The 14,573-nt window shown below is 31.7% G+C and overlaps 1 protein-coding gene across 1 annotated transcript; it reads left to right on the top strand.

The window, feature by feature from the left end:
- The first annotated feature begins 566 nt into the window (after positions 1–566).
- On the top strand, positions 567–11,958 carry Karl (lipocalin/cytosolic fatty acid-binding protein Karl). The gene is made up of 4 exons (XM_088242755.1): positions 567–956; positions 6,645–6,753; positions 7,955–8,095; positions 9,297–11,958. Exons 1-4 carry the CDS (start codon positions 828–830, stop codon positions 9,677–9,679), a joined length of 762 nt encoding a protein of 253 aa, XP_088098881.1. The 5' UTR covers positions 567–827; the 3' UTR covers positions 9,680–11,958.
- The last annotated feature ends 2,615 nt before the right edge of the window (positions 11,959–14,573 follow it).

The following is a 14,573-nucleotide window of genomic DNA, read 5'->3' as shown; positions in this document are numbered from 1 at the left end:
ACGGAAAGAAACAGGGAGATATTTCTGAAGAACGATATCTAAATAATTACATTTTATTTGTTAATTTAATTCATTACATATTGGAGAAATGGAGAGAGGATGAACTGCCATACATGTCTAACCTGGCATACGTTCTTAGCTTCTTCTACATGCATGCATCTTATCATACATAACCTTCTGTTTTGTCTGTTTTCGACATGACCAGACTTTAGATTTTGGTTTATCTGATCATGCCATGTCTTCCTTCGTCAACCTCGTCCTACGTTGCCGTTCATTCTCGTCATATCTGTTTAACCAGTTTTGACTAAACCATCTCAGAGAACCTTTCATAATTTTATCAATCATATATGTCTCGAATTCGCACTCTTCCGATTTCATCATTCGTAACCCTATCATATATTGATTTTCCACACATTCGTCTAACACATCGCATTTTCACATAATGTTGCATTTCGCATAATTGTTAAGAGTTAAAATCTCTTTTGCAATATTTGTTTTTGTTGAATACCCCTGGTGAACTGGTACTTTGCTGTTTGTATTTCAAGATAATATTATATACATTATTATTTCTTCTCGGCTTCTGAGGACAATCAGTTGTGTGTCACTTATTTGTTTTGTGGGCAGAATTCTAAATTGCAAATCGAAATATTTATTTTCATGGTCAATTCATGTAGTAAATTATCGTTGGACGTGTATTTGAGAACAGTAGAATAGTTCTTACCAGTTATATTTTTGTGTTTTTTAGCTATAACATATTTTTTGGGGAGTAATAGTGTAATTTGAATAAAACAAAGTGTTTATTTAACAAATAAAGGTGTTGTTAAAGCATGGCGAAAATTGGTGCATTCTTGTTAATGTTATTTTTGAGCAGTTATGATTGTTATATGTTTGGATATAAAGTGGATAAAACGAAATGCCCTACTGTGAAAGCTATGCGAAATTTTGATTTAAACCAAGTAAGTAGTAATTAAAACTCAATAAATTGTTTCGCATATTCATAAAATCTAGTCGAAAAATAATGACTAAGTACGGAAAAAATGAAAAAATATATATCTTAACCTTAAAACTGAAAGGCTGGAAGTCACATTTTTTGCAAAATTGTACTTTTACATTGTTTGTATTCTTTTTTTTATACATAATAATGATCCCTCACTGGGGTGTCCCGTGCCGAGGGAAACATTTTACAAAATATGAAACATGCCTTAAATTAGCTATTTAACAAATTTAAAAAATTTAACAAAATAATAACAATAAAGTTAATCCAATTTACCTAATTATCATTAGCATAATAAACGATAAAAAACTAAAATAATCATAATAAACATAGCTAATTTATAAAGACCAATAGAACAAATTTCATAAACAGTACACTTATTTTACCTATTTGGCTTGATCCACTCATCGACCCGTGTGCAATCCACCTCCACTATTCATTTCTTAATAGCAATTTTATATTCAGATTATATTAATGCTTAAAATATTGGAGTCCTTCGGTATAACACTACTGAAATAGCTTGATATAAAACACCAGTAATGCAGTAATAATACTCGTGCTTTCAACAACATTCAACGGTTTGCTGGTATTAAAGCAGTGGATACCGAATAAATTCCACAATTTTTATAACAAACTACCTCTGACGCAACGAAAAATTTTGCACGAGATTAGGTGTTATTGTCATAATCAACCATACTTAACTTTTATATAATATTTTTTGTCGTTAATTTTATTATTTTCTTTTGCTTTTTTTCACATACTGTTTACTTTCATTTCGTTATTAATATCATATCATTTAATTTATCTCTTATTTTCATAAATATTAAATATTTTAATTAATGGCAGGCTATTTAATGTTTTTGCCTATGGAAAGTTTTATAAATATGTTGTTTTTCATTCAATACTCCTCATGATTCTTTAAACTAAAGTCCGGGGAGGAATTAGGGCGCGGGCCGGTCGGTTACAACAAAAAACATTGAAGCCAGGAACAAATCAACATGAATGGCCAATGATATGACTTCAGAATTACAAAATTAAAAATATTTTTTATGGTACTAATAATTAGCAAATAATATTTTTTCTTACGGGACATATTTTCATAGACCTAAATTACTTTTAAAAATGTTTGAAAAAAAAAAAAAATTCTCTATAACGTCTGTAGACATTGACAAATTAAGCACACATTTTAATAGAAAAACCAATTCATTTACGCAATTATTTAAAGAAATAGGCATAGAGATTTACCTAGACTTTCTTACAAAAAAAAAAATAAGATCATCACTCATCAGCAGATACTTCGTCATACACTTCACTAAAAATGTAATAGTTTTAGTTCAGCAATCTTGAAGTTGGTTTGTTTGTCTATGGTATTTGAGAAGAGGTCCGGAATAGCGGCTCATGCAAGTATAATATAGGCCTCGATCTACACGACTTCCGTCATCCGAGATCCGTCATCTCGAACTCGAAGAATTCCGCTAGATCGAGATTGGTCCAAATCGCTGACGGAGCAATGTATCAGTGTGAAAAACCGGGTGTGTGCGTTTCAATAATCATTCAATTTAACGAGTTTACGGACTTTGAATTCCGTTCAAAAAAAATTACGAAAATCGTTGTCAGTGTTTTAATATAATAATCATAAAATGGAATTAAGTGACAAACGTGGAAAATATAACTTAGCACCGTTTTTTCAGAACTCGACATTTGCTTGCGACGAAATTTTTCAGAACACGGTTTTTTGTGATTTGCGACAAATTGCGTGAACAATCTTTGTTTTAAAAATTACACCTTACAACAGAGCCTGAAGGTTATCTCATTTAAATTTATTTAGAGAAAATAATTTTATTTTATATTTCATTAGCATTCAATATAAATTATTGAAATAAGTGATACACCTACACGATAAAATATCAAAAACATTGTGTTTAAAAAAAAATAACGATAAGATTTTGATGTTTTTTAAGCAAATTTTTAGCAAATTCTAGGGAAGTTTTTTTAGGTTATCAATGCTTCTTGATACGTACTTTGGTTTATTTTTTAAATTTATTTCAAATCAATATGTGGGGCGAATAACGTGTTGTGAAAAAACGATACTTAATTTAGTTGCGCAGGACAAGTAAACAAATTAATTTCTTTATTTAAAACGGTATGAAATGTTTTCGATTAAGAGTTTCTCACAATATCGAATATCAAAAAAAACCTTCAGAAAAATAAATTAGTTGATGAAATTATCAGAAATAAAAATAATGTTTTAGCTTACCAGATCTTCTGCAGTCAGTTTAATGCAAAATCCTAGACACATTATCACCACTTATCACACATTCACATCACTCGATTCGTGGTCATACAATAAATTATTTTGTCGTCAAATAAGAAACAAATTTAAGAAATGTTTTTCTACTACTTACCAAAATTATAATCATTATAAATCACACGAACGACAATTATTATTGTTTACCGATCAGCGACGAAACGGGTACTGATATTAAAAATATTGTACCTGTGTGCCTTAAAGGTAACAATAATAATTACGAATGTGGAATTTATGTTCGAAAAACTGGTGTCAATTTTGACATATAAAATATAATGATTTATCCAACATTAAAAACAGTGGCCGCCATCGACCTAATAATACACATAGACACGCCTTGAGCTTAATTTAACTGATGCCCAAACACTCGCTGATGTCCATCGCGTATTTGGTTGTTCGTGGACATGAGCTTGGAGTTTCAAATCAAAACCAAAATGCCTGCCTTTGTCATAAAAACGACAAAAAACTGTTCAAATTAATAATTAAAAATAATGGTTTAACTTTCCATTGGGAAGTATTTGTTTTTAAGTAATTGACGAAGCTTGAAATAATTCATATTCATCTATAAGAACTGTTTGTATTAAATGTCAAACTACGCCTATGGATATAAAAACGAGGCTTTTTTTTCTAACATGGGTAAACTTGTAAAAATACGGTCAAGACAATTGTAAGATTCAAAATAATAAACGTGAGTTAATATTATATTACCATTTCACAACGTTCAGTAAAAAGAAATAAATGAGTATAAATTAAAGGAATATAAGAAAAAGGATCTGATTGGGAAAACAATTAGATGCAAACTTTTTTGTATACCGAAAGTAAGTATTCTTCCAGTTTTTGCATTATATGTATTTTCGTCGAACGGGTTTTGTCCACGTGGATGTATAATACAATTCAGTTCGTTTTCGACTCGATGGGTGCTTTCTGATAAAAAAATCTGAATAAAAAAGAGTGGAGATAAGTCCGCCTCGTTGTTTAGTCAGCGCGTTTGCCTACCATTATTGAGGTCCTTGGTTTTAGTCCCTGGTAGAGTGAACGTGAATGATTGATTTAAAGGTTGTTTAAACTGCAATTTTTTACTGTTCTTGGACTGGCACCTGAAGCCTAAGACTAATCACCATACCTTCACATAACAGATAATCAAAACAAGCCGCATTTAAAAAAAAAATTAAGTGCCCTTTGTACTACCAAGTGCAGAAACGGGAACGATGATGATGAATAATGGACAATAAAATTAACAGGGCATGTATTTAAGTTTGAAGATAATTTTTTTTTTTACAAATAATCAAGATCTTAAATGTTTTTACCATTCTAATCGTTCTGGACAATGACAATTGGGTGCTAAAATTAGTAATGTAATGACCAAGGAACATCATAACTAATGGTGATAAAGACACTGCATCGGTAGAGCAACCGCAACGTATCTTGATCATTTTTGTTACAAGAAGGTAAGCTATCAAGATATAATGTCTTACACTTCTGGGTCCCGATTATAAAGGGAAATTAAAAGAGTTATCTTCAATCGTCTATGAAGTAAAACAGTTTTTCTTTTCAACAAAGATTTAAAGAAGATTTCCTAATTACCAAATGTTATTAGTGGGTGACTATAATCTTCCGAGTTTTAACTGGCTAAACTTAGTGGATACAAATGTTACTGGTGTGTTGACTATGAACTCGAGTATAGTTAGAGACATGGCCGTTTTCCTGGGTCTATCACAGTGTAACTATGTATCCAACTCAAATAATCGTTTTCTGGATTTGATTTTTTCTAACATACCCTCAATTATAGTTGACCAAAGTGTAGATGCTCTTTTATCTATTGATGCCCATCATCCACCATTAGATATTACGATTTCCAATTTATTGATTTCTAAACTAAAACGAGTGACTACGTACATAAATTTTTCAAGAGTCGACTTTTTGTAATTATTTGGAATTAGCTGATTGGAGTTTTCTTCAAGACTATAATCTAAATGACAATCTTTTAGCTTTTTATAATATTTTAAACTCTTCTATAGAGCAATTTGTACCAATTTCAGTTCAAAGGGAAAACAAATATCCAAGTTGGTTTTCTAAGGATTTGATTGATTTAATAATCTCCAAAAAAATTATACATAGGCAATATAAAAAAACCAGATCAATAACTGATTATATTGAATTCAATTAAATTAGGAAAGATTGTAAAAAAACATCATTTATATGTCACATTGCATATATAAAAAAGATCGAAGATAATATTCTGACTGATCCTAAGTATTTCTAGAGATATGCTAAAACCCTAGACAATAGCGATACTGGTATTCCTAAATCTATGAAATATGGAAATAATAGGTCTAGTAATATGCAAGATACAGTTAATATGTTCGCTGACTTTTTCTCCAATGTTTATGATGATGCAGTAACTTAAAATAACACAATAGAAAATAAATTAACTGAGCTTCAATATTATTATTTTTGGTATGTGTATATATATTTTACATATTTATACACACACAATTCTGGGTTTTATCCTAAGGGGGAGTAGGTATATTATTATTTATATCACTACAGAGATGGGTAGAATTTTTGTTTCAAGATTATGGATATTCGAGCGTTTACAGGGCTTATGACCTGTCATAGGTTGGGTTCAAGTGGCCACTTTTATGTAGAATTCTACAACATTCCCCATTCTTGGTTTTTCATTTTTGGTTTTTGTATATATGTCATGAAACAAGGAAAGCTTTCGCTAGCGCGTTTGGAGCGCCATCTATGTATTTGATATTGAGGTTAAGTATTAAAGCAAATTACTTTATTTATGTAGCTAAGACTCTATCCGAGTTAAATTAATTACTAGTAATCGCCTGCAGATGACTCTGCATTATATGTTAAAGGCAATTTATGCCGTTTATGTAAAATAAATAAATGAAAAATGTGAATATTTGTGTAAAAACTTAAAGTTTCTTGATTGGTGTATTCTTATTCTTACACAAAAATTCACATTTTAGTAAAACATCGATTTTACTTTAAAGACCATTGAAAATAATTCTGTTAACTTTCCATCCTAATAGTGGCAGTCCTGGGCTTGTATTACATTGACGAACAACTATAGTGTGAACATATGTATAAAACGTTGAATTTATATTGTCCGTCAAGTTGAATCTGTTTTTAAAAAAAATATTTGGGTACAGAAATTTTACTTACATAACTGACAATTGAAGATAATCTTGTAAGCTTCCAATTATTGTAATGGGGGCCTAGAGACTAAATAATATTCTAGTTTGAAAACACCTTTGTAAAAAAAACAAAAAATCATGTAAATTGTGTCGGGAATTTAACTAACGTAAAATTTAAATTTTGTTTCAGCTTCTAGGAAGATGGTATGTAATCCAATACTACGCGAGTTCAGAAGAAGATCTCTCCTACAAATGTATGAGGGCAGAGTTTACTCAAGATGATAAAATTTTGTCAACAGGTAGGATTAAAACCATATTGAATGTTGAGTTATCACGGCCGATTAGATGCCCATAAAGTTTTTATGCGTTATTATGCCTTTTTTCGGCTGCACTCTTTACAAACGATGCGATGTGATGCTTTTAATTGCATTTCGGCGTCCATCAACAAAAATTAGCTAGAATCAGCTGAGAACCAGGACCCACACGAAATCGACAGCATCTACAAGTCGAATTCAAAAAATGTCTGAAAGTAGGCATGACTTACTCCCAGCTTTTCCACCATAGGTAGCTTATTGACAAACAAAAGAAGCCACCGGAGGGAGCTCTCTGTTTTCATGAAAATGGGAGCCAAGTTTTGATAGATTACATGCGTGGTCCGTTCTTAAATTGGATGGAACCAATGCTACCCTAAATAATTGGCTTCTATTCTAAGTATTTAGTAATTAATAACTAAATGTTATCAAATATTTGTATATAACCACTTACTGTTTTTTTATGTTATTTAAAAAAATTTAATAATATTTGGTAAAATGTTTGACCACAAAGTTAATGCTTTGAATATTAATAGTAGTATTTTTTGATCATAACGATCTGAGGGGGGTTTGATGTTAATTCATTAATAACTTCTAAGAAATTGCGACAAACTCACACAGAATCTTCCGTCTAAACTGAAGTAAAATCCATTTCGCTCGCGCTTCGTCTAAAATATGGAACTGCAAAAGTCCGTTGCTTACTTTAAGGCGGTTTCCCAGTATCGAATTCACAAGTCCGCGCACGCGCAAATTAAGATCTTACTACGCAATTCAGGTAACAATTGACTGCTTCCCTATCAAAAACCTCACCGATGTCCCTTGTAGAGTAAGGATCGATCTTCAGATTTCTGATCCGTGAGTTTATCACATTGTCACGGGACCAAAAAGCAGTTATATTTGACTACCTTCTTCATCGTCCTCTCTCCATGCTGAGCGTTGTGGGTCTGCAGGAAAGTCAGTTATTATGTTTTAGTTACGCCTCTATCGTGCTAGGTCTAATCGAGGGCAGCAATAATGAGAACCCCATCAATGACTTTATTTGGTCTACCAACCTCGTGTTTGTATTTAGTTTTTATCTTCCAAAAAAATAAATTATAGTTGAGTTAAAAATATGAATAGATATATGCTAAGTATTAAGTGTTTTTATGAATTTACAAATAAATATTATACAAAGTTATGTTCTTTACAGATCAGCATCAAATCGAGGTAACCATGAACTTCACTTACGCGTTTATCAATGATCCTCTCAGTGAACTTCTCCTAGGTAACATAACCTGGCAGATGCCCGATAGTGTCACACCTGCACACTGGGTTCATGCTGAAGACACTTGTAAGTATAAAGTAATAAGAATTTATTATTTCTAGTCTCATTTTATTCTTAGATTGGAGGTGCTTATCTTGTGCATTGCTTATTATGCACGAGGCTAATAATATTTAATGCAAAAGTTATGTTCCTTCTGACTGCACAAACTATTGTGTGAGGATCTGGCGTGATAGTCGGCGATGGCCTTGTAGAACTTTTCCGCATTTTCTTTATGAAAAGGAAACTACAGAAAACTCAATCAGAAGTTAGACTGTCAACTGACATACAAGCGGAACGCACACGTTCTTTTGTTTCATTCTCCTCCCACGGGGGTGGTATTCGGATCTTCTGCTTTTGACCACCCAAGGAGTACTTCTTTATTTAAAGCCGTTCTCTCATTGTAAATATCCGTGTTTTTACTTATGTTTGTTTTGTAAATTATGTTTGTTGTGTTACTACAGTTTAAATAAATTATTTTTGTATGTTTGGATACGTTCATTTATGTAAATTGTTTGTGCAAATAAATATTTTTAGAATAAAAAAAAACAGAGGCATTGAGGTGATAATGAGAGGTGGGGACGACGTGTTAGCCTCTGTCCATACATCCTCCTCTCTCCTCTTGAATCTGCATAGAGTTTGTATTACTTAGGAATATTTATAATAACTTTCCTCTATGCGCAGCTGACAGAGAGTCCCCCAGGACTGGATGGTGGGCTTGAGGATCTACCCTCAGTATGTCAACTGACATAAGCCTTTCATTTAATTTGCCAATGTGAAGTGCGAAATGGAAGTAGAAGAGTTAAATCGAATTAAAATCCCTGCATATGAAATTGAACATAAAAAAACGGCTTGTTTACTGACAAAAAAAACATTGTTTTTTAGAATGAGCGAAACTGATAGAAAGACCCAAGGTCTTTAAAATGGTTTTCAGGTATGTGAAGAGAGTGCTTTTGCTGCACCATTGGCAAGCATCAACAGGCTTTACGTTCCATTTCGACAGTGTTTGGCATTTTTTCGGCATCGCATCCATATTGCCTTTACTTTTTTTAACAATGCAGGATGTTACCTCTCATGATAAGTTCCCATGACTTTTTTACGGTCACGATATCTCCCGAGTCCTCATTTGGACTTCTGCATTATGATCATTTCTAGTCATCACCCTAAAAACTGGATGCCAAAGTCAAATTTTAATAAACTGATTGTTTTTAATGCGTTTCTTTTATTACAGATGAAGGAATATACAACACATACGTATTAGACACTGATTATTCATCTTGGACTCTTCTAATGCATTGCGCAGAGAAGGAAAAAAGCACACGATACCTCTCTTCCTTCATAATGTCACGAAATAACTCTCTTCCCTTTAACGTGATCTCGTATCTAAGGGACAAGTTACCTAGGTATGGGATAGATCTGTCATTCATGTTCGACATGTTACAGGACTCAGTTAGTTGTGACAATAATGGACTGGATTTCGTGCAGTCAGGAATCGGTAACAGTATGGAAGTGCAAACTCCTGTGCCCACAAAAGAATCGGCAAGAAAAAGAAGCGGAAGGAGGAGACACCCTTTGAAGAGGGGAAAGAAAAGCAGCTCTGAGGAAAGCAGTTAAATAAATTTCAAGTCTCGAAACATTTTTTTAATAAAATCTGTGAATTTGTTTGCATCAAAATTACATGTTCGTGTAGTATATTGTAAAGGTAACCTTAAGATGTAGTTTTTGCAGTGCAGATGATGAAACATCCTCATACACACATTATGAGTGAATGTGATGCTTTATATCAGAAAAAAAATCTCATCCTCGGAGACCACTGGTTAAACCTGATGATGTTAAAGAACTTACCCCCTACCTAATAGCCTAATAGTTTATGGATCTAGGCTTGAAATGGGAGATTTAGCAAAATGAGAACTCTCGCCCTCCACACCCTAATCAGGCTTCTTAAGAACCTGAGCTTTGAGGGAGAGGACTGATCCACGGCGCCAAGTCACAATAGGTTTTTACATGTCGCTGTGACGTCAGGAGCTTGTATAACACTGATTTCCATTTCAAAGAATATAGTATAATGTTCGTGTTCAAGTGAACAAGCATGCTAGCAAGGACTGCGGATCACACGTGCGGCCAACATGACACAATATCGCTAGCGTTAGCTTACTTACTATTAATATTTATGTTTTGAGTTCACTGCTTAGCAAAATGATTAATTCATAATTGAGTTTAATCAGCCAATTACAGATAAATTAAATCACACAGATGTAAGATTTTATAGACCCTTTTTAAATGCATATTTGCTCAAAGTAAAAATAAGCCACAGCTGTAGAGACAGCATTTCGCTCTGTTGTTGGATTAAACAAAAGCGTCACAAGTTTTTGATTTGACAACAGACGTGTAACGGACACTTTTGTCGATGTAATTGCGATTCTTAATCTGAATATAATTTTAGAATAATTTTGTCAGAACATTTATTGTTTGTTTAATCATTATGGGGTGATAGCTTTAAAACTGGTTTGCAAAGTAAGCACCAAATAATGTAACGTAGTTTTGGTATATTTATTAATTGAATGCTTATTTTATATTGTCTTCTTTTATAGTTATAATGTAGAAATATCACAAAGTACAAATATCGATAGAAACATGTGGAATAGATTTGGAAAAAATAATTATTGAATTTAAAAAATCAATAAGGATTTTTAAGAGAACTGTTTTGATATACAATTTTAAAATTAAATTGTTAAAAAAAATATTTACAGAAATGTGACATGTTTGACCTTGACAATTGTGACATCAAGAATCCTGACGATGTTCTATTTAAATTTACGCGTTCTAAAACATGGTTCAAAATTTAACCGAATCGTGACGCATTAGGGTCGTGGCCAATGCAATGAACCGTTCTCGCGGGAATTCAAAACTGTAAATTAAAAAATATTTTTTGTACCACTAGTACAGAAAAAAAAAATTACTTAACATTATTTCATAGATATTTCTTGATTTAAAATTGTAAAAAAGTCGTATTTCATTATTAAAGGAAACGGAGTCTGACTTTTCTTCCTATTCCCGTATTTTCTTTCTAGATAATGGTACAAGAGCAGTGATTATTTTTACACATTATGGATATTTACTATTGGCGTATCTGTATTGTTTGGTTTTTTGATAAATTCTTTATTAAGAGAACTATTACCATCCGATAACATTTTGAAAAACGTAATAGGTAACGACACAGACAATTATGTTCTGATACTCTTTCTAGAAAAAAACAACTAAATCGGTTCAGTTTGTCACAAAAACGTTTTCTTTTTATGTACTACCTCGAATTAGTTTTTTTTCATAATTCCAGGGAGTATAATATCTTGCTCATGTGTTTTATATTTTATTGATAATGATAAAAAAATAAATAAAAAATACCTCATCAAAATTCTCAGCCAACGCGTTTCCTCTTATCGTATAAATGTTTTCATAATATAACTTTAAAAAAGAAAATAAAATAAAATATGTCACTAGGAAAACGCGACATGTGTCGATAGATAGTCGTGACGTCAAGATTCGTGACGGTGTTCTATACAACTTGAATGGTTAGGAACAAAACTGAAAATGAACATGAATCGTGACGTATTAGGGGCGTGGCCAATGCAATGACCGTTTTTGCGGAAAATTAAAATAGTTTTTTTATGCTACTAATAAGCAAAAATATAGGAAAAAAAATTTTTTTAATGGACAGTATTTTATAGACCTTTATTATTTTTAAAATGTAAAAAAAAGGTGATATTTCCCCATTGTGTAAAATAAAAACATTAATATAAATATAACACTGTGACTGCCATCTATCTGTTATACGTGTAAGCTTTATTTATGCTTTATAGAGAAAACTTATTACGTTGAGTCGACAGTTTTTCAAATGTAAAAATCAAGTTTCAAATTCACTTCATAAAAATAAAAAAAAGCACAAGAAATATTTTTAAATAATCTAAAGATATTATATTAAATTAAAACCATAAATAATAACCATTTTAATTTAACGATATTTTAATTGTAGATAAAAGTTTAAAAAAAAAAATGGTTTTAATGATCGGTATGTTTCATTTTAAGTTGTGTAAAATTATTTTATATGCTTTGTTTTAAGATTTAAAAAGGGAAAATTCATATTTTTTTGAATATTTATTAATAAATGTGAGACTGGTTATTGTTTAAGTGTTTTCAATTTTTTATATTTAGGATGGAAGCATAGACAGAAAGGGCCAATAAGTGCAACATTATATTACGTGCTTTTGAGACGTGGTGCTAGAGGACTATACAAAGAATATACTGGACAGCCAGACGCACCAACGCAACGCCTCCATTCTTCAGGAACTTATGCTGATAGACAGACTCTCGACCATATGCCTAAGGGGAGTTCTCTGATATTTTGTTCACCTTGCAAGAGGAAGGATGTCTGGAGAAGCTTGTCATGGTCGTCAGTCTAGATGGATAAAGAGGAAGAGGGAGGTCGTATCGATTATGAAGAGAAGAGATTAATAATTCGTCAAGGAAATACAGGTAACGTATTTCAGGTTTAAAAAGTCTGAATAGGTAAAGATTTTCACCAGGTCCAATAATAATATGTAGAAAATAGTTACTGCAAATATGTGTGCTGGTGTTGTAGCCAATTCAATAAATATGGCGGTCGATCTCTACTAAATAAAAGATCTTTATAAAAGTGGACTGTATACAATATTTATTTTAAAGCACAGTGCGTTTCGTAACGACCGAAGACTTCGAGAAGAAACAAAATAGAGAGAGATTATAGATCTTGTGCTATCTTTATATACTATGCTATTAGTACCCACCAGAGTAAAAATACTCTGGTGTGGCACTCACAAAAATCAATAAGAATTTAAATTAAGAACTATTTAAGAAAAACTTAACAGTTACCATATTGAAATTTATTTAATTAGTACATATAAACACATAGAATTACAGATATTATATAATACTAACAAATAATATATTTATATTATAAAACGCATTTCACTATTTTTAATAAAATATTTACTGTACAATGTTGTATGCTGAAAAACATAAAGATACATATTTTACAATTCACCCCAACATTAAAAAAATCTGGACGCACCTACTAGTCGACAGGATAGCAACAGAATAACAACTGGTTACGAATAAATACTTAAAGGCATAATTTTATTTCACAAACAATAAGTTAATAACACGATTTTGAAAATATTTCAAATAAAATATTAAGCGGGCAAGTAGTGTTCCTTTACACTACCAGTAGATCAATCACAAATAACTATCGACATGCTTAAAAACATGCTAAGAATTTGATCGATCACAATGAACAATAATGAACATGCTAAAATTATCGCAGTCATAAGTCAACGGGTGTGTAATCTCTAAGTCAAAGCTTGTGTCGGTTTGTTTTTTGTTTTTCTCGTAAATAAATACAGTTCACTGGCAAAAAATCGGCGTTTACTATCACATATAATACAATATATTGCATTTTTAAAATAGTAAGGAGTATCTAATACATTTAAAAAAAAATTAAATAACAATTACTATGGTGACTACTTTTCTTTACATTTGTCTTGGCAACCACCAGCTAAATGCAATAAATAGCATGATTAATAATAAATACATAAACGGAAATAGCAGTTTTTGAATATTTTCCATATTTACCACAGTAAAATTAAAATATGTGATTGCGCAGGATTATACGTCGTGAAACGTAAATATATTGACGTTTAATATTAGGTGTTCACGGATGTTCCATTGTGATCGCGAATACGATAAACGGCCATGTTGAGAAATTGTTATCACGTCGCTTGTTAGCACGTCGATAGTTATTTGTGATTATGGTACAGGAATAGATAACGTTAACAGATTAAAAATACGTTCAAAAAAACATCACGCCGTTTTCCCGTAGGGGTAAGCAGAGATGATAGTCTCACTTTGTCTACATTCATACATTTCACTGGCGCACAAAAATTATTCTGACTTTTGACATGTCCAACTTCAAGATTTTGTTAGATTCGGTCGTGGTATTTAAGACAAAATACCGACAAAAGTAAGATTACGTATTATACAAACTAAAAATAAATTGACTAAAATGCATGTGCGTTTTTTTAAATTTCACCACAACAAACCTTTAAAAAATCAGACATTTAGAAATCACATGTAATTTTGGTGGTCTTGCCGGGAATCAATCATGGAACACTTTGTGCGTAAGGCAAACTTGTTAGCCATTTAAACACCTGGCACATATTTTTTTAGATAAAACTGCTTTTTGTGAAAGAAAGAAAAATAAAACTCTTGCAATGAGATAGAAAACCACCCAGATTATTACGCAAATTATATTTACTTATAAGAAGAATTGATTAAAAATATACACATAATATCATTACGCAAACAATACGTAATTGTGTACTTTTAGGTCCTACATGTTATTCCAAGATCTTAAACTCACTTTTAACTTCAGATATTTTTTCAAAACAGGTGAGATGGGTATGTAATTTTCTAGTTT

Source organism: Micrasema longulum, unplaced genomic scaffold (assembly GCF_059751315.1).
Source record: "Micrasema longulum isolate JH-2025_06_02 unplaced genomic scaffold, ASM5975131v1 h1tg000163l, whole genome shotgun sequence".
In the NCBI taxonomy this organism is placed as follows: domain Eukaryota; kingdom Metazoa; phylum Arthropoda; class Insecta; order Trichoptera; family Brachycentridae; genus Micrasema; species Micrasema longulum.
The sequence above is the reverse complement of the archived record's forward strand: the minus strand, read 5'-3'. Positions and strand labels throughout refer to the sequence as shown.

Coding starts and splice junctions, on each gene's coding strand:
- Karl (XM_088242755.1), top strand. CDS start 828: ATGGCGAAAATTGGTGCATTCTTGTTAATGTTATTTTTGAGCAGTTAT. Junction 6,754..7,954: donor TGATAAAATTTTGTCAACAG/GTAGGATTAAAA, acceptor TGTTCTTTACAG/ATCAGCATCAAATCGAGGTA. Junction 8,096..9,296: donor GGTTCATGCTGAAGACACTT/GTAAGTATAAAG, acceptor CTTTTATTACAG/ATGAAGGAATATACAACACA.